Below are 21,900 nucleotides of genomic sequence, written 5' to 3' on the forward strand. Positions count from 1 at the left end.
ACCTTCCCAGATCATAGAACAGAAGTCACTAATGATTCCATTGGAAGCTCAAGTTTTCAACATCCGTATTTTACCATTTACTAAACTAAAAACAAAGGACTTTACAAATAAAATTAATACCTCCCCCTTAAAAAAGATAACTGTGATAACTTTCCTAAACAATGTTATCAACTGACTTGTCCTGCAATTTCCAAATAATTCAATGAATATTCAGTATCTGCAAAAGTAGGTGCTGAAAACTCTGTCAAAAAGTAAATGCAAAAGTGAGTATTTAGTTAAAAGTTAAACAAGAAAATGAATTGTATTATGATATGGTAAATATCAAAATTGAAGATTGTATTAAATATTAGAAAGATTAGAATTTCCAATTTTTACATGGTAGAATATATTAAACCTGAAAAATATTTAAAGATATCACATGTTCCTTTTCTTTTCTTTTTTTTAGTACCGGGGATCGAACTCGGTTCCTTGACATGTTCCTTTTCTAATCTAATCATTTTTACTTTTTGCAGCTATTAAATAGGATTTTATTTCATACGGTAATTCCTTCCTTCCTGTATTGATGGATTATTCTGAGTTTATCATAAGCCTGTACTTAAATATATTGTAATCAAAGTTTAAAAAAGTAGAAATAAGCCTAAATTTCTACTCTCTTTATAATTCAAATTTTGTGGTTCTCAAATGTCCCCCATGAATATTTTAAATAAAAGACAATAGTATTAACATACAATATTTGGATCTGATGAAAAACACAGATTTATGCACAGGTAAATGCTTATATGCTGTACCTAGCTCTAAATAAAAAGTAATAGTTGTAAAATATCATATACAATTACATTTTTATAAGCAAATAAAATGCTAAATGATATGAGTATATGTATGTTTGCAAATAGAGAAGGGTATGGGAAGATTAGTGCTAAACACTTAATTGATGGCAGGCAGAAGATATGTTAATTTTTTCTTAATATATCAATTTTGTCTACTACAAAACTACAAATAAACAGGTATCACTATAATATTTTAAAATATATGAGAAGATAAAGAACAATATCTTCTCATGGCTCTTTGTAAGTACACTGAATTTGAAATATTCTTTTTAGCTATCTGAAGCTACTTATATAAATGAAACAGTTAAAGACCTTTTCTTTGCCTACAACAATAACGATACACTTGTACAAAGTATCGTGCTTTAGTCAATTTTCACACAGTATTTCAACAACCCTAAATGTAAGGAGAAAATTAACAAAGTGAACCAGTAGTTGTGTGTCTTGTTTGATGTCACACAGTAAAATAATATTCTTCTCACTCCTTGTTGTGTGCTCTTCCTAAAATAAACAGGTTGTATATTTTAAAGTTTAATATTTATGCTATGATTCTGTGGAAAATGCAATGAGCGCTGCTAAAGATGCCATCGTGGTGGCAACTGAACTCCTAAGGCATTGACTGGAGAGACAGAAAAAAACCCTGCTATTTCTACTGTTAATTCTCCATACAGTTACAGAAGTTAGAGCCTAAGAAGGTCCTGAAATGACTAAACTTTATCAAGAATCCTTGCAATGAAGCATAATCTACAGTTTCCTGAAGTGTAATACAGAAAATATATAAATATGATATTCAGTTATTGTAATAGTTTCAAGAAGGTCTGAACTGCAGACCTTTGAGAATGGTAAGGTGAGTGGATTTAGAATATTCAGGTTTACATTTCAAAGCTTTAATAAGCACATGAACATAAAAGTCATAAAACTTTCTTATGTTAAACATTGAGTCTATGACAATTAGTAATGTTATGAAACTTAAAGTTCTTTTTTTTTTTAATGCTAGCTTGACACTATTTCCTCACAAGACAACTGTCTCTTAAAAAGGGAACAGACAGATCTTTCTTCGGAAGATGAAGAGAAGGATTGGAGAAGGGCAGAGAAAGGGTCCAATTTTGTTCTATTTGGATAATTTGATAATAATTATTAATTACTGACTACAGCAGCAGTTTTAAACAAACTAGTAACTGATCAAAATGTATCAGAAAAATAGATCACTAACAATGGGACTATTTCTGAATAGAATCTGTGCTGGTCTCCAGATTTAAGACCCATAAATTGCCTAAGAAATCATGACAGTAACATGACATTGACACTTAATCCACATTAAAGTTATTTTAATTTGAATCCATTCATAGCATACATTTGACTGATTAAAGAGAATGATTTATGGAATTGGTCTTCTGCAAAGGAAAACTTCATACTGCTTCTTTGCATGATCACAGTGTGAGAAAAATGTCTATTTCAATATGAACTTTTACCCTAAACCTCCAATACATGTGGACTTCGGCAAGAAAAATAAAACATGGGGAGGAAAGAGACTGATTGTGCTGAAGATCTTAAATAGTAATATAAGATAATAAATATTTTAAGGGCCGGGGATTTAGCTCAGCGGTTTGGTGGCCTGCTTCCCAAGCACAAGGACCCAAGTTCAATCCCCGGTACAAAAAAAAAAAAAAAAAAAAAAAGTTTTAGATCGGTGACAATAAACATATAGTATATGGGTAGTATGAGTGTAGTTTGAGATAGTTATTTTCTCAAACTCATTTGGACAACCGTCAAAAACTTTTTTTTTCAGTACACAGTGATGAAATAAAAACTGAAACTAAGATATAAAAAATGCAACAAACAAGACAAAGGAGTTTAGAATGGGGGCCATATCTTTTTTGTTTTTGTTGCTTTTTCTAGTGTATGTTGTATGTAAACTGAATCCTCAAATGGATAATATATTAACTGTTATTATATTTCTGTTGAAATGAAGTTAATACTTTTATAATAACTAAAATGCAGCAATTTCATTTCTAAGTATTATGTTAAAAAGCCTAGAACAGAGAAAAAGGGAGTTTTTAGAATCTGATAGTATTGATGAGTATACAACAACAATGGGCCTTCCCATATTTCTGGCAAGCAGCAACAATATTCTTACAAACCACTGATGACATAAACAAGTTATTAATGATAGCTGCTTTCGACACTTAAAACGGTCAGACTGTGTTGCTTGACCACAAGGACAAAAGGGTCATTGCTCTGAAATGTTATACAGATATAAGAAATGCAAATGAAATCTCTGTGGGAAGATAAAACCCACAGGTATGGCTCCAGAGTTCTTTTGTTATTCAACTATTAATAGAAAGCAAATCCCAATAAAACTATAAACACTTGTAACTCACCTTATGAAAATATTTATTATTATTTAATTGTTCACCTATAATTAAACAAGATATTATCAGTTCTAATACGCAATTCTAGTCCTGAAAAATACAGCTTAATATCTGGGTCAAAAATAAAGGGAAAAAATTCTTTTTGTTACCTTTGTTGATTAAGATGATGAATTTTTTTATCCTTCTATAAATATATGGAATCCTCATCTCTCCAAGTTTATAAACTTCCAACCAATCAATCAGAGACTGCAGAATTAAACTGAGTATAAGGATAACATCTAGGTTCTTCACCAAAGTCAGAAGACTTCTTCACTGAACAGGTGTCTCTAAAGTCAAAGTCTTTTTGTTTTTTTTTTTTGGCTTTTTGAGACAGGGTGTCTCTATGTAGTTGAGACTGAACTGGAACTCATTATGTAGCCCAGGCTGGTATTGAACTCGCAGTGATCCTCCTGCCTCAGCCTCCTGTGTGCTGGGATTACAGGGGTGCACCAGCACACCTGGCTCAAAGACTTCTAATTTGTTTTTCTTTCAGGTAGTTTCTGAACCAGTAGTCCTAGCTTCACATAATTTCATAATTTCATGACTCCTTCCACACCTAGAGAATCAGAATCTGCATCTAAACAGGAATCTCAGCTGTCTCAGATGCACATAAAAGGTGGTGAAGCAATGGCCTAGGCGACCATGTTTCCATACTCCAACCTACTTCTATTCATTTGACTTTTCAGAAAAAGGGATCAAGAGAAGCTTTGGAAACATCATACTTATTTGGGGTAAGTCACCGTCTTCCCCATCAAAGACAGCATAATGCAGCAGGCCTTTTTTCAAGTTGGAAACAATCCATTACACTATGTGTCCTGAAAAGGTGACATTTTTTTTTTAGTCCAATATTTTCTCATCTTAATCCCTCTAGCAATAGAAAAAAGAGCATTATTTATATAGTTTTCTTATAAAATAGAAATAGCTATATTGTAATCAAATGGCAAGACTATCCACTATATTTTTTCATAATAGTAAAAACAAAAATGTGTGTTAATATCAGTAATTACATTGGAATACATTAAACACTATCTAGAAAGTATTTTAATTTGCATTAAGTAGTTCAATAAGATCTATTATTCATTACATTATCCAGAATTTTAAATTTAAAATGTTAGGAAAAAAAACATAGACGACAAAAACCTCTGATATAACAAGAGCTAATGGTCAATTTTCTCTAACTTTACAGCATCATTAATTTTAAAAAGAGCGGTAGCAATGTCATTAACAAATAACTATCCACCTCTACACCTTCAACTCTTCTGTGCTAAAATACAAAACTTTAGGGTCATTGTCAGAAGGTTTTTCATCAGTATATGATTCTTCATCAAATAAAATTATTTCCTTAAGTTCAACACAAAAACCAAACATTAAAAATAGTCTCACTCATTTTTTCTTTTAAATATAATTTGGGCATGTCACTCTTAGAGATGTTTTAAGTTTAGTTTTGCTGCTAATGATATTACTACTATTAATACTGCAGAATACCTGTAGTATGATTTCTTAGGACCCAAAATCTACTCAAAAGTGGTTTCCTGGAGCTGGGAGTGTAGCTCAGTGATAACAGGTGTGCGTAACGTACAGTTAGCCTGCACAAGGCTCTGGATTCTTGAAGGCTGGACAAACACAGAAGCTCCCCTGGGCTGGTAGACAGTTTTGTTACTTGACCAGGATAACAAAGACATCTTTCTTTTGGGCAAAATTTGGGCAGGTTTTATAGTGATCTCTAAAATAATTACACGTGGAGTTCCTTAGCTATATCACATAAACCCACTGAGTATGAAGAATCACTCCATAGGATGTGAGGGTCAAGAGAAAGCGATACAAATACGAAGCACAGGCTACCTGCTGTACTGTTAGTAATAAAGTGCTTTATCTTTGACCCAGCAATAGCATGTGTTCTGCCACCATCTACAAAGGGGTGGCAGTCAAGCAAATAAAATCGCAAATCTTTACTAAAGAAAACAAAGTCAGATATGAAAAAGATACAATAAAGATAATGATATATACAATGATTATAAAGTGATTTCTAGGATGTATTGTTAAGCAAAAACCCAACAAAACAACAAGCCACGTACAACAAAGGACATAGAGACTGATACTTTTCATATGAAGGTGGAAAGAGATTTACACATAGGTATATACATAAAGGCATACACAACTGTTTTTTCAAAAGGCACGGGAAAGGTAAAGCAGAAGTCAGAAAAACTGACTGTGGAGCTAGAGAAGGACAGACTACAAAGATAAAGTGACATGCCTTTCTGAGAGTAGTGCTGTGCACATTTCTGACATAAGGAATATGTGCGATATAACACCATACATATTCACTGATATTATTAAGTAACTGTGCTTTAACAAAGGTTTTAAGATATTTTTAGCTAGAGAATCCTATTTAAAAGTATAAATGTTTACAAGATAACTAAAAATGGAACACTTTGGTTAAAGTAGGAAGCAAGAGTCTTGGAATATTACCTTTTTTGGTGGTGCTTCCTTGGCAGTTAGAAAACCATTGCTACATAAGATTGTGTGTGAAGTAGTTACTAAAAATGAGACCTGACTATAAGTACAGAAATATGACAGTGACATAAAAAATCAAGCTCATTATTTCTAGAGGAATATGAACAAAGTCTTTTAATAATAATAATTTATAACACAAATACAAAAGTTCATTTTACATAATGGTAGCTGTTTTTCCTTGTTATGAGCTTCCAGTTGATACTGAAATATGATATTTCAGAAGAACATTTTTAGTCTGATGCACTTTTGTTTTAAATGTTGCTGCCATTAGGAAATGATAAACATGGATTCAGGAAATACTTCATAATGATGACAATAATAATGTTATTTAGTTATTTCTAATCCTGACAAATCCATAGTTTAAATATTCTAACTAGGTAATTATATTCTGCATTTTAAAAAGTCAATGTATAAATCTTAGGGATACTTTTACAGGTATAGGATTCCTCAGTTTCCTTTGACTACTAAAAGGAAAATAAAAAATCCCCTCTAACTCTGAAATTTCTGTAAATGAAGCTGCCTCTTGCTGCTGTTTTGTTTTTGTGGAAGCAGAACAAAAGCACATTAACAGTTAACAAAGCTACAGTACGATATATCAATGAAGTCTTGCATTAAAAAAGTACTTACATTGTATTTACAAAAGAATATCTCCTATTAATTATTCAACATTTGGACTTGACTAGAAACCAGTGGATGTCTTTATAATGCTGTGTTTAAATGAACTATTTAATATTGTAATAAAACTCCATATAGTGAATTTCAATCGAGTAATAATACTATCATTTTTCAAAATTTTAGATCACTAGACAGATTCATGCTAAATCAGTTTGTTTTACTTGTTGTTTAAAAATGTTTACTTAAACCAAAAATTCCCCATTTCAATTATTTTATATTCTAAAATTGAACGTAGTTTAAACCAATGCATTATTCATAAAGCAAAGACATCAAGAAAAACAAAGCTGTGCATTTCTTTCAATGCTGTTAAATTGCTAAAACACACATTTATGCATGCATGCAATATTTGATTGTTTTTTTTAAACACAAGCTTGTTTTTGTCAGAACAAGACATGCCAAAAATTCTACACCAAACAATTTTTGCTTACAATTAAAGCAATCATCAATCCAAGGATTGCCATTCATGTTATTTCATCTCTACATCAGAAAAAAAGGTAATTTAAAAAAATTTAAACTCCCTTGAAACGATAAGATAAATGAAAGTGTAAGTGCCTTCACATAATAACAGTAAGCTGACCCTTTGGGAAATGGTTGACTTTCTCAATACAAGGTATTCAAAGCTCATTCAAAAGTGTTCATTTAGAATGCAGATATCAAAGATGATGCAAATGTTCAAGAGAAAATTAGAACTTACCAGATGTTCTAATCCAGCTTTGATGTTTCCAGTTTCCCTAAAATAGAAGAATAGAAGTTCTAAATAGTTGCTAAACCTTTGTCTGCTCTAATTTATGTATATCTCAAAAAATGTTTGTATAAACCATTATAATTTTTAAATCTTCCTTTTTTAATGGTCACTATACTGTTCTAAAGGATAAGACAATTTCCATCAGATGGGAACAAATTATTTATATCAAATAGTATGACCTTTACAATTAAATTCTACTAACAGAAAAAAGATTTGAGATTTTTTCAAAATCAATGGGAAAAAAGAACATCTAGTATTTTATACTATTCACACAATAATATTCCATTTAACATAAGTTTCTTCACTAAAAGTTATGCTTAAATTCAACATTTATTATGAAAATGTTCAAACTTATAGATTCTATCAACCAGCTAGATTACAAAATTGACATTTTGCTTTATTTGTAATATCAAATATCCATCAATTATTATAATTTTATGACAAGAATATGACATGTTTGTTAGTATACAACTAAATCACTAAATATTAACAAATTATTTCCTGACACTAATTTTACTAATTTAGTACTCACCTCAAATCAGAACTTGACTACTGTAACATTAAAAAATAATAATCCCCAAAGTAAACACAATAAAAATAGTGATATATTTTAAATATTTAATTTCTTGAATTTCGCTGTAAGAGACTGCTGATGGAACTAAAAACCCAAGTATTTGAATAAGTGGCAAAGATAACTTAAATATGCATCTGGTGGAAAGTGGCAAATATTTGGATTTTTTCTGATTTCAATCTATACTAATTTATTAGGGACAAACAGACTGACTTTTCTCACTCTGATCTAACAATATTTCAGTTCCAACATAACTACCATACATTATCTTTTTTTAACATGAAATTATATTTACCAGAAAGTAATTTTGAAACCCCCAACACTGAACATTATCATATTTATGTTTAATCTTCTCTATGGGTCTCTTCGTTTCTCTGAGGAGTCCTAACTTTCTATTTCTATCTCCTAGTTCTTCTTTGCTAAAAATTTACTTATCCCCATTTCCTTTGTTTCGCTGTACTATCTTTGTAAATAAATATTCCTCTTACTCCCTTAGGCTCTGCTGCTTAAAAACTGTAGTCAAGGCTTCCAACCTTTGCTATCACTGCCGTCTGAACTACGAGGACCGAACTCCCCCTTCTACTGACTGCCACTCATCTTCAGCCGCGCATGCTCTCATTTCACGCCTGCTTTCGACAATCTCGACCCTTAAATGCAAGGGTTTCCAACACTTGTTCTCCGATCCTAATGCTTTCACAGTCCTAGTGACAAATGATAGGGATAAATTACTATAAGGTGTAAAAAACTAGCACCTATGTAAATAGCTTAAATTCTATCATTATAAAAATCAATGTTTTCAATGCAGCTGAATTCAAACGAATCTTTACGTTTTCACGAGGAGATTCTCATAGTATTTGTAGAACTCAAACTTTAAACAAAAAAGAATAACATGTAGTGAAACATTTGACCAGAATAACATATGAATACACGTTTATACATGTCTACTCACATACACATAACTTAAGTTTTTCTCTCGTTACTGACTCACAGTGCTGTTACTGATATTCTTTGTCTATACACGTGTGTCTATGTATGTCCTTCCCCCTTTCGGTGTTTTTAAAGTCTCAAATAGAAGCATAGTATATACTATGGTTTGTAACTTCATTTGTCACTCTGTCTTGAAGTTGGTACTACATAATACACATATAGGTGGTAACGCTGCCATATAATGGTTGTTACTAGAAAATAATGCTGCAATACAAAAAGAACAAAAATACTCAACATTTAAAGTGCAAGTCCATAATTCATTATCTGAAACTCTTCAGACTAAATACTATTCATTAGAATATTTTGCAGTTTAGTAAGATAATATATTTTTTCATGTAATGCTCCCAGTCAATTCTGAAGCAGCATGCCATCATCAGACACATTCACAATTCTAAAAGACTCATGAATGTCTGCTCAAAGTGCTAAAAACAAGAACTATAAAAATAGCCTCATTTCAGGGTAATCATTGCTGTCAACCGAGTTGTCACAAACTTGGGGAAAAAAATCTCCCCTGTTTTCTGAGCTACTTTATTTTGGAAGAAAAAAACTATTCTTTAAAACAAATAGAAAAAGTAGCCTATTGCTTTGCTATGTTTCCAAATAACTCTTTCAATTAGAAAGCATTTATTTTCACGTACAAAGTATTGGAAAGACTTTGTCTTGAATGGTATGCCAGGGAGAAACTAGGCATCATTCTTTACACAGTTCTTTTCTTCTCTACCTAATGTAATGAACCACAGTCTTGGCTACCCAACATCTTTAATTATCACTTTGATCTAACTACTGTAATTCTATCTTCACAGCTAGAAGAGCTATCATCTTTTCTCACCTGAATTATTGCAACAGCCTCTTACTGGACACCAGTGGCTCCTGCCTTGCCCCACATCAATGCATTTTTCCATAAGAAAAAGCTTTGCAAAACCTGTTTGCTCAGGTCAAACCCTTTCTTGAAATCTACGAGACTATTTTGCTCCAATTTTTCTGTTCTGTTATCTTCCCAAAGTTTTATCACAGGGAAAGTGATAGCACTGAACCATTGCTACCTCTATCTAAATTGTTCCTTTTCCAGAAAAAAATATGAGAAAATGAAAAAATGTAAATAAAGTGTAAATGGGGATGGTAGAAGGAGTTGCAAGGAGGGCAGGGACAAGGGGAAAAAATGAGAACCAAGACCTGTCATGCAAAGGCACAAGATCCCAATGATGACTATAACTGTACTGTATACCTAAAATGTACCAATAAACTCAATGAGAGAGAAAAAATATTAAAAAAATAATAAATTGTTCCTTTTCCTTGGACTTCCCTAATCTTCCTCATCTAGCTAACAAACAAACACCTTTCAGGACTCAACTTAAACAGTAACTCAACTAAGACATCTCCTCCCTTCTGTACAAATGAAGTAGTGAATTCTTCCCATATGTTTCCGGAATACTGTGGGCATCATGTCATATCACGGAATTTATCACACTTCATTATAAATTTGCCCACTTACTTGCCCATGGACACCACTAAAATAAAAACTCCCTAAGGACATGCACTGCATCTTTTTTATTTCTATATTCTAGTATCCACTTACAACTCTTGAATCAGAGTATATGACCAATTAATAAGTCTGACATGTGACCATAACGAGACAAGGGTGTGTGAAGAGAAATTTCCCAGAAATAAAATTTACACCTCACATTGAAAGGGAATACAGTGGCAAACACAATAACTAAAATTTCATAGAAAATCATATTATATGGACATTTAAGAGTACTATAGATTATAAGAAAAGTCTGAAAAAGCTTCTGGAAAGTAAAAGGAAACTCCTTCATAAAGGAAGAACAGCAGCTGGCAGGATGACACATGCCTGTAATACCAGCACTCTGGGAAGGTGAGGCTGGATGATCACAAGTTCAAGCCTACCTATCCTGGGCAACTTTGCAAGACTGTCTCAAAATAAAAAATGGGGTGGGAATGCAGTTACATTTGGAGGGCCTGAGTTAAATCCCAAGTACTTAAAAATTAAATAAATAAAAATAAAAAGGAAAAATAGAATTTATATCAAGCCTTCTCAAAATTAACACTGGATGCACAAAGACAATGGAGTAGTAGTAACCCCCAAATAAAGGGCTAAAGAAATAGAATTATGAAGTCAGAATTTATATACACTGATACAGAAGAAAAAATAAAGAAATTCTCAGCATAGAAGGACTCAGAAAATTCACCATGCAAAGTATTTTCAAAATATTTTATAGAATGTAACAGTAGGAAGAGAAAATCAGGAAGAATAACAAGATAAAGTAAGGGCTGGCCTAGCATTTAGAAATTACTCTAATCTAAATAAGCAATACTAAAAAAGAGAACTAAGGAAAGTTCACCTGTGAACATGCAGGATTAAAATGCTTAAGAGAATTCTCAGATGGGAAAAAAGTCCAGTAATGTGTATTTACAAGGGACACACAAACTAAATGATTCAGAAAGGTTTTCATAAAGGAGACAGGAAAAAAAAATGAAAACAAAAAACATAATGAGGCATATATAAACCAACAAAAAAGAAAGATGGGAGTGGAATTAACCTGAGAAAAAGGAAAAATGGAATTAAAGTCTTCGTAGATAGGGAGGGGTGGAATGGTTGAAGGGAGGGTAGAGGAATAGGGAAAAAATAAGAACCAAGATGGATGATGTAAAGGTGCAAAATTTCCAATGATGAATATCATTTACATTGTATACCTTAAATGTACCAATAAAATTAATTAATAAAAAACAAGAACAAAGGCTGGAGCAGAAACTTTAATGACAAAGTATATTTATGTCCTCCACTCATATATATATACACACACACACACACACACACACACACACACACATAAGAAGAAGAAGGGTATTCTATTTTAGTAAAAACATATATATTAAGTAGTTTTCATTTATACCCAGAAGGTTTGCATATACATGAATCTTAGCACTTACCACCTTGGGATGGCAAGTTTGAACAAGCTCTTCCTGAAAAATCTGTTTTACTTACTTTTACTTTGGGCAAAACCAAAAAAACTGAACTCTTTAAAACAATATAGATAAAGTATCAAGAGTACATAAATGTAACAAAAGATACCATTCTACAGTATATGATACTGGTTCTAGCAGCAAGACGAAGGAAAGGAACTTGAATTTAAGCAGTACTGCAAAATAGTCACATGGGCTGGGACAATCATCCAAGTTTTCTGAAGCTCAGATTATGCACCTATGAATGTGAGGATTATGCAACGTTTGTCTTATCTAACACATAAGGTTACTCCGAGAGAGTAAGCTATATAGTATAGGTAAAGGTCTACTCTAAATTGTAAAGTGCTACAGAAATATTATCATGGATGACATTTAAATATAAAAATTGTAAAAATGATTCCAAAGCTTTAATGATTTCTTAAAAATAGAAAGAAGATTCTAGACACTGACAGACGAATCTTACAACAAATGGTATAAAACCTGTCCTCTTTAGTGGTCTGTCTCTTGGGTTGTCCCTGTCATGACTTCATCAATATTTGTGCAACTCCTTTCACCCTGTGCTGAAAGCAGACTTAATTCAATTATAGGTCTCAAAACTGATAAAATGGTCCTGAAGTGGAAAATGGGAAGAGTTTATTGGCAAATGAATAAAGATTTGTATCGAACTAACACACAGGAGTACAGCAGGTCTTTTTTTAATCATTCCCTGTCTTAAATCTTCTGGGAACCATGAGTTTCCCTTCCCCTCATGCAGCACATCGATTTCTGAATTAGACTGCAATATTAAATAATTAATATACTTGCCATGATTGATGTTCTGCATTAGTTGAATATTAGGTTATCAATCAAAATCCACTTGGTTTAATGTAATAATATTGAAAAAGTGTCATGGGTTGTTCATCCAATTTGTAGTTGAGGCAGCACAGATAGTAATGTTGGCATAACATGAGGCTCTAACACAGGAAATGCAGTGGCTCAACAAGGTTTGAGGCAGACATTTTGCAACTAACCGGGACAAGGCCGAGGTTGTCTTAAGTAAACCACATGGCATCTGTCAGTCTCAATCTTAGAAGAGGCCCTGTGTCAATCATGTTATGACAGGTACGAAAAAAATTTAAATTAAGATTATTTTACCTTTGCCACAAACAAATTCTATTACAGGAAAAAAGAAAACAACAAACTACTCTCAGTTCAGAAACTATTGCTATAATAAAGCTTATATCCTTTTAAGACATTTCTTAACAAAAAGACATTGTAAACATATAGTCTTTCTAGGAAGGGAAGAATTTTTCTCTTTTCTTCTTGTTTTTAAATATAAGATCAGTATCACAACAAAATGATCGTTCAGGTTTTTCATTGGCTTAAGGGAAGAAAGACAAGGGATCACAATTAAAAATTATTTCTTTTTGGGCTGGGGATTTAGCTCAGTGGTTCTGGCACCTGCCTTGCAAGTGCAATGACCCAAGTTCTATTCCTGGTACAAAAAAAAAAAATCTTTTTAAAAAATTTTCTTCTTTTTTGGGGGGTGGGGTGGGGTGCTCCAGGGATTGAACTTGGCACCTTGCGAGGCAGGTGGTGGCACCACTGAGCTAAAGCCCTGGCTCTTTTCCTTTTGAGGATGGCACTCCTATTTATTCTCAATGTTTTGCATACAAACTAGTCAAAATATAAGCTCACAAAAAACTTTAATGAATTGCTTCTCAGTAAAAAAAATAAGTCATTTCTCTAGTCATTCCCCAGTATATCAATCCAAAAATCTAACATGGATTACTTATAAAAGTGATATTTAAAAATAAAGTTAATAAGTAAAAAATACCCAAAAGAAAAGTGGACTTTTTAGGTAGAGAGTAGAAATTTAATAAATATAAATCAAAACCATTTCATAGAGCAACCCAAAATTTCAATAAATATTTTGTTATAAAATACTCAAACCACAATACATATAATTGAATGACACTATATGTCATTTCACTGACCAAGTCCTCAGTAAGTAAAAGATGAAGTGTATTTATAATTAGTAATGTATATATGTATTATCCCATATAAAATGGGATACACATACATAGTTATACACATACAGTAGTTATAAAAAATTAAGTAACTCATAAATTATAAAAATTGTGTTAAGTTTTTTGTCATGAAGTAAGCATACTATTCATTGTTAAAAGCTCAGTATGTGGGCCAGGGATTTAGCTCAGTGCTTCAGCCACCTGCCTCACAAGAACTAGTTAACAAAATCAGTTAATTTTGTATTATCTTTTTCCTAAGGTGTACATGAATATGCTTACATGATGGTATAAAAGTTTATAAATGTCTGGGGCATATAAATTACAAAATATCTATATCTTCCATCTCAATCAAAAGTTGATAAATTTTACATATGTATAAAAATTATAAATGAAAAGTTTGATGATATACACAACTAAGAAAAACCTGGGCTCAAATTATAGCTTTACTATTTACCAAATAGATGGTCACTGTTAAGTTATATAACATCTCTAATTTTTCTCCTTAAATTCAAATCAAGGATTAAAACCATAATCACCATATATGTAATACAGAAGTCACCCAAAATATAATAATGTCATACTAGTGACAAGGTAACAAACTAATAATTAACCAGTGGACTGCATACCTCTTTCAAACTAAACAATATTTCTGCAGAAGTTTTAGCTCTTTTAATCACTTTGAAATGTAATACAACTGTAATACCAATTGAGAAAACTCAGTCTCATTCTCTAATATCAGACATATAGAAAAAGCTCATACCAATAGCGACAACCTACAAAGAACACTATGTAGATCCCGATACAAGCACACTCATGTCTGGTATCTTTAGAAGGTTTCGTGTGGGGAGGGAAGAAATAAGCAAAGCAAATGTAATCAATTAACTAATTTAAAAATTTCTTAACACAATAAGAAACAGAATATCAGCACTAAGAGCTAAGAAGATTTTTCCTGCCAGGTATTTAGCTCAGTGGCTTGCAAGCACAAGGTCCTGAGTTCAATCCCTGGTACAAAAAAAAAAAAAAAAAAAAAAAAAAAAAGATTTTCCTGGAATTCTTAAGTTTCTATTAACCACATTTGCTTAGAATTCTCATACTTTTTCTATTGATAAAAAAAATCTTCCAACTTTATATTTTTATATTACTATGGTTCAGAATGGTTTTCAAGTTTGCATTTTACAAATAGTATTTGATAAAACCAACTTATATATAGAACTTATATATAAATCATTTGCATAAACAAATGTGCTATAGTTAAAAAATTTAAATGACCTTGGATTTTTAGTTAGTTTTATAGACAATTATTACTACTCACCCACTATATCAGGATAAGGTTAAATAAACTTAAAGAATCATGGGTTTAGGATACACAATGAGCTTATTCCAAACAGCAGCTGAACAATTAGGTTGGTATGGATCAGGTAAGTCACTTACTTTGTACAAGTCACAGAAACAGTCCTTGGGGTAGAAAGAAGAGATTTCAGTATTTCTGAAGTCATACTCTAAAAAACAGTCTCAAACACAAAGGAAAGCTAAGAGAATTTGTTGCGAGTAGATTTTAATCCAAAAATATGGATAGCAGAGTTCTTCAAACACAAGATACTGGAATGGAAAGAAGGAATTTTGAATTGAAAGAAGCACAATACAAATGTTATTGCTATATCGATATGCCTGGTTGGCGATAAATTCTGAGAAGTTGCAACAATAACAATGTAATGAAATAACATCAACAAAAAAGACAAGAGGTACTAAGATACGGTAGCTGTGCTTAAAATGGTAGATGCTTAAATTGGTTATGTCAAATCATGACAAATACATGAAATAATGTCCAATCCAAGGAGGGAAAATTCATGTGACATGTGGTACATAATATTCTATTTACCATGTATAAGACAAGCATTCATAGACAATGACAAGCTTTTTTCCAACTGAGGCCTGAAAATTCAACCTCTTTCTAAACATCTGGAATTAGCAGGTAAGGGAGAAGCCATTGACCAACCCCCACTTCAATCTTGCTCTTGACGCAGTTCAAGAGAAGTTCATAAAAGAAGAAACTGCCACATGTGTTAGAGTAGTTAAGAAAGATTTCAAAGAGAAGGATAATTTCAGCTGAATCCTGAAGGATCTACTGTATTTGGGTAGACTGTGTAAATAGAAAAGAGCAAATAAGAGCTTCAGCTCAAAAGCCCAACATGACATGATATAATTTAAATATTGAGAATAGGCTGCAGAGAATAAGATGCAGAGAAGATGCATAAGAAATCACATAATCTTAAGTCTTCAAAATAATTCTTAGTATGTAAGCCTTCAAGTCCATGACATGGCTTTACACATTGTCCACAATGAAAAAATAACAGAAGAAAAAACTCAAGGAGGTAAGTGGAAGTGAAATGCTATACTCCTTGGCCAATAAGTACATGCTGGTGTGGTGCTATAAACAGGAAGGAACACCTTTTCCTAATAGGCAAAGGTGCCATATGGACTAGCAGTAACCTTGCAAATAATAAATACTTATTGTAGAAAAACTCAACATCACATCTGGTTCTGATAAAGAAAATAAAAGTCACCTGATATCACACCAGTCAAAGATAATAGCTTCAATATGTTCTAAATTTTTTACTCCAGACATTCTACTGCATACTACAAATATAATTATTTTTAACTTACAGAAATCAGATTATCATTGATTTGTTATGTGGCTTAACTTTTTTATTACTTAATTATACATATACCTCCTCAAAAGTCAATAAATATACTCACATATAATATTCTTAATGTTTATATACTGTTTGGTCATGGATGTACAATAAGTTATTCCTCATTGTTGGACCATTTGGGTTACTTGATACTTATAAAAAAACCTGAGGTACAAGAAAAGAACAGTTGATCATTAGATTTAAAAAGCATTTATGAATTTTATATAATTTTATTTTACTTGGAGGATTAGGATTAAGTTTTTGTGTGTGTGTGTGTGAGTGTGTGTGTGTGTGTTTTTTTGTACTGGGGATTGAACTCAGGATGTTGCACTTGCCAGGCAGGTGAAGCACCACTGAGCTACATCCCTGGCCTGGAATTAAGTAATTTTTAAAAGGTAAAATAAACCAATATAGTTCATCCTTGCTACTTAAACATAATTTAAATTAATATATGCATTAAATTTATATGTTATTTTAATCATAACTATAAATGATTGAAATATAATTTCTACTTTCAAAAAAGTCTATTATTATACAATTAAATCCCAACAACTTCATAAAAGCAGTATCTCTCACAAAGGTCTACTATCTAGAATATATAAAGAACTAAAAAATATCAGCCCCCCCAATACAAAGACCCGATTCAAAATTGGGCAACTGAAATGAACAGACATTTCTCAGACTAACAAGTAAAAGCAGCAAATATATGAAAAAAAAATGTTCAACATCATGGGTCATTCGAGAGGTGCAGATGAAAACAACACTGAGATTCCACCTCACCCCAGAAAGCATGGCTACTATCAAGAAATCAACCAATAAAAAATAAATGCTAGTGGGGTTGTGGGGAGAAAGGAGCCCTTCTCCATTGTTGGTGGGAGTGCAGACTGGTGCAACCACTGTGGAAATCAATATGGAGATACCTCAAAGAACTAGTATTAGAGGTCCTGTTTGACCCAGCCATCCCTCTGCTGGGTATCTTTCCAAAAGAATTAAGAGAATCATACCACAGTCATATATGTGCACCCAATTTTATAGTGGCACAGTTGGTAATAGCTAAAACTTGGAAACAAACCAAATGCCCATCAGTTGGAGACTAGATAAAGATGTGGTTTTTTCTATAAAATGGAGTACTACTCAGTCATAAAGAATGAGACATTTTAGGGCTGGGGATTTAGCTCAGCGATTCCAGTGCTTGTCTTGCAAGCACAAGGACCTGAGTTCAATCCCCGGTACAAAAAAAAAAAAAAAAAAAAAAAAAAAAAAGAATGAGACATGTATAGCTAAATGGATGCACATTGAGACTATACTCAAGTAAAATAAATAGGACACACGTGAGGTAAATACCAAATAAATTCTCTGGTGTAAAAAACTAAAAGTGTAAATAAGGTTAAAATGGTGTAATTGAGAGGGTAAAATAGGAAGAAAATGGCTAAAGGGGAGGGGAAAGGAAATAAGGGAAAAGAAAAAAAGGAAAAATGGAAACAAAGTCTTTGTAAATAGGGATGGGTGAAGGGGGTGAAAGAAGGGCAGCGGTATGGGCAAAAACAAGAACCAAGACATATCATGTGAGCTGGGGTTTAGCTCAGTGGTTCCGCCACCTGCTAAACAAGCACAAGGACCTGAGTTTGATCCCCAGTGCAAAAAAAAAAAAAAAAGACATATCATGTAAAGGTACAATATCCCAATGATAAATTTAACTGTATTGTTGCTTTATATGTACCAATAAACTTAATGGGGGACAGCAGTATCTGTCAATATGCAATACAGAGTCAAAAATCCCAAATAGAAGGTTATATATAAAAACATTTTGTTTTCACCTGCTAAAACGGAGAGAAAATGCAATATATATATTTTTTCTTTCACTCAAAGATTGATTATTCTATTCTTCAATCATTAGTCTCGGAATGTTTTTCTTTTTTTTCCTAGAATTGCCTTTGCTATTTAACCACACTGAAACTTTACCTTTTTTAAAATTAAGTTTATTGGTACATTTTAGGTAGATATATTGATCACATTCATCATGGGGAATTTGTACTGCACAAGATATATATTGGTTCTTAATTTTTTCCCATTCCCCTTCCCTCCCTTCAATCTCTCTACGCTTATTTATAATAGCTTAGTTTCCACTTTTTTCTTCTCATTTTTTCTTTTTCCTTCCCTTTTTGCCATCCCTCTCCGTAGCTCCCCTATGTATTTGAACATTTTCTTCCTGTTTCACAATATCTATTAAACAGTTAATTGTCATTTACACTTTCAGTTTCTCATACCAGAGAAACGATGTGGTATTTACAGGCATGTCCGATTTATTTCACTTAAGAGTATAATCTCAACTTTTTTTTTTTTTTTTTGTACCGGGGATCGAACTCAGGCCCTTGCACTTGCAAGGCAGGCGGCAGAACCACTGAGCTAAATCCCCGGCCCTTTTTCTCCAATTCTTTTTTTTTAAAGAGTATAATCTCAAGGTACATCCACTTACCTAGAAATATCTCAAGTTTATCTTTATGACTGAGTAGGATTCAACTACGTAAAAAAAACCACATCTTCTTTAACCATTCATCAGTTGATGGGCTTTTGGGCTATTTCCAAGATTTAGCTATTAAAAACTGTGCCACTACAGGGCCAGGGATTTAGTTCTGCGCCATCATGCCTGCCTCATAAATGTAATGTCCTGAGTTTGATCCCCTGTGCCAAAAAAAAAAAAAAAAAAAAGCTGTGCCACTATAAAAAAGGGTGTGCATATACTGCTGTGGTATGATGCTTTTAATTCTTTCAGGAAGATACCAAGAAGGGGAACATCTGGTTCGAGTGGAATCTGTAGTTTTAGTTTTTTGAGGAATATTCACTCTGATTTCCACAGTGGTTGCACCAGTATACACTCCCACCACCAATGGAGAAGGGTTCCTTTTTCCCCCGCAGTTCCGCCAGCATTTGTTATTGGTCAATTTCTTGATGACAGCCATTCGCTCTGGAGTGAGATGTAATCTCAGCATTGTTTTAATTTGCTCCTCTCCATTGACAGTGATGTTGAACATTTTTCATATATTTATTTGTGTTTCTACATCTTCGCCTGAGAAGTGTCTATTCACTTCAGCTGCTTATTTTTGGATTGGGTCTTTAAATTTGGGGAGTCTGATTTTTGAGTTATTTATATATTCTAGATACAAGTCCTTTATCTGAGGAACAGCTGGTAAAAGTTTTTTCACATACTGTGGGTGTTCTCTTCACTCTGTTGCTGGTTTCACTTTCTATGCAAACGCTTTTTTAAAAGATGAGCTCCCAGTTTGTGATTCTTTGTCATACATGGTTCCTGTGGGATTGGGATTTTGTTCATAAAGATTTTGCCTACACCAATGTCTTCACAAGTTCTACCTAATCTATCTTCTAGCAGAGTTAGTGTTTCTGTTTTAATATTTATATCTTTGATCCATTTTGATTTTAGTTTAGTGCACAGTGAAAGTTATGGGTCTAGTTTTAAGCTTTGGCAAGTTGAAACCCAGTTTTTCCAGCACAATTTATTAAAGAGGCTTTCTTCCAGTGAAGGTTTTTTGGCTCCTTTGTCAAAGATAAGGTGGCTGGGTGTGTCTGGAGTTGTTTCTGCATCTTCTAATCTGTTCCATTGATCCTTGGGACTGTTATTTGCCAGTATCATGCTGTTTTTATCTCAGTAGCTTTGAAGTATAACTTCAAGTCAGGGAATGCGATGTCCCCTGCCTTGCCTTTGTTGCCTAGAATGCCTTTGCTATTCTAGGTCTCTTTTGGTTCCAAATGAATTTTAGGATTATCTTCTCTAATTCTGTCAGATATGCTGTTGGATAATTGATGAGGATTGCATTAAATCTGTACAACAGTTTTGGAAGTATAGCCATTTTCACTTATTGGTTCTTCCTATTCAAGAACAAAAGATATCTTTCCATTTTCTGATATCCTCTTTGATCTCTTCTTTCAGAGTACTGTGGTTTTCAATGTAGAGATCTTTTACTTCCTTTGTTAGACTGATTCCTAGGTATTTCATTTTTTTGCATGCTATTATGAAAAGTTTCCCTAATTCCTCTCTCAATGGATTTGTTATTCGTGTACAGGAATTAATTTTTGAGTGTTGACTTTGTATCCAGCTATGCTACTGAATTTAGTTATTACATCTAGAAGTCTTTTGGTAGAGTTTTAGGAGTTTTCTATGTCAGACTGAAATTTTACCAGGAAAGAGAAATCTAAGATGTATTTTTAAGCAGATAAATAGATAATAGTAAGATGAAATAAAAATGAAAACTTTTTCCTTGTTTAGTGAATCAACTAAACTCCTCAACCTAGAACTTAAGGTCTTACTTAAGTCAAAGTATTTGCCATTTCCTGAAGAACTCTGAGTACTTCCTAGAATATAAACATTGATCTATTTGTCTAAGTAAACCAAGCTTTTCAAAGATTCCACCTCTAGGGAAATACTGAACAGTATGTGCCAAGCACTGTAATAATTGCTTTACATGAATTGGCTCATTTAACCCTATTATCTCTTTTATAGATGAGATGAGGCTTAGAGAGGTTGGGTAAATCACACAGTATACTCTTCAGCTGGCCAAAGAAAAATTTAAACCCAGACCCCTTGAGTTCACTTCCAAAATTTTAGTCAACAGACAATTTATTAATATCAACCTTGAAAACTAATATCTCAACAATGGAACAAAATTTTGCAATATTCCTCTATTCCTTAACCGGAACCCTGACTGGGAAAGAGGATACAATTGTAAAACAATTTAAGTAAAACTGAACATTAATTCTTATTAATAAGCTAATATATGCCCAGTATTAAGCTTTGTAATTTACACATACTGTCTCATTCAATTTCCTAATATTCATAAAAGGCAAAACCTGATGAAATGGCTAACACATGCACAGAAAAATATTATAATGCACACAAAATTCTATAAAATAAAAACTAAATGCCATTTTCCATTTAGTAAACAAATATTGAAACAAATGATGTCTCCACTATTTTAAAAAAAAGTGCAAGGAGTCAGATATCCTCATATTATAGTAGCAAGAGCTGAAGATACTACAAATTTTTTAGAGATCAACTGAAAAAAAAATCTATCAAAATTCTCAATAATACAATAAGACCTATGATTTGGCTTTTCTACTTTTCTTAGTTTATTCCAATGATATCATCAGGAGATACTGATCACTTATTGTAATCAATATTAAAAACTAGAAACAAATTAAATGCCCAATGCCGGCAAATGTCAAATAACATGATTAATATTTATAAAATAAAAAATTATAGTCATTAAAATTATGGTATTACTATATATTTGCATGAACATATCTTGTGGTATATGTTTTTAAAACTACATATTAGAAAATGGTTTAACATCTATAATTGTAAAAATATTTTTATATTTGAATATGTACAGTGTAATTCATGTTTATCTAAAAAGGTATGAATTAAAATGAAAATAGTATTAACATTAGGATTACAGTTACCTTTTTTATTC

The 21,900-nt window shown here is 32.5% G+C and overlaps 1 protein-coding gene across 5 annotated transcripts in view; it reads right to left on the minus strand.

Annotated features, from left to right (window-relative positions):
• The window catches only part of Rsrc1 (arginine and serine rich coiled-coil 1), a 311,683-nt gene that overhangs the window by 128,751 nt on the left and 161,032 nt on the right, over nucleotides 1-21,900 (minus strand). For all 5 annotated transcript variants that reach the window (XM_033759709.1, XM_033759708.1, XM_033759711.1 and 2 more), the window contains exon 5: nucleotides 7,119-7,155. In XM_033759709.1, the coding sequence (XP_033615600.1) occupies nucleotides 7,119-7,155 (37 nt within the window). The remainder of the gene's footprint in view (nucleotides 1-7,118; nucleotides 7,156-21,900) is intronic.

The sequence above is a fragment of the Fukomys damarensis genome, unplaced genomic scaffold, assembly GCF_012274545.1.
Source record: "Fukomys damarensis isolate Sample0158 unplaced genomic scaffold, DMR_v1.0_HiC HiC_scaffold_37, whole genome shotgun sequence".
Classification (NCBI taxonomy): Eukaryota; Metazoa; Chordata; class Mammalia; order Rodentia; family Bathyergidae; genus Fukomys; species Fukomys damarensis.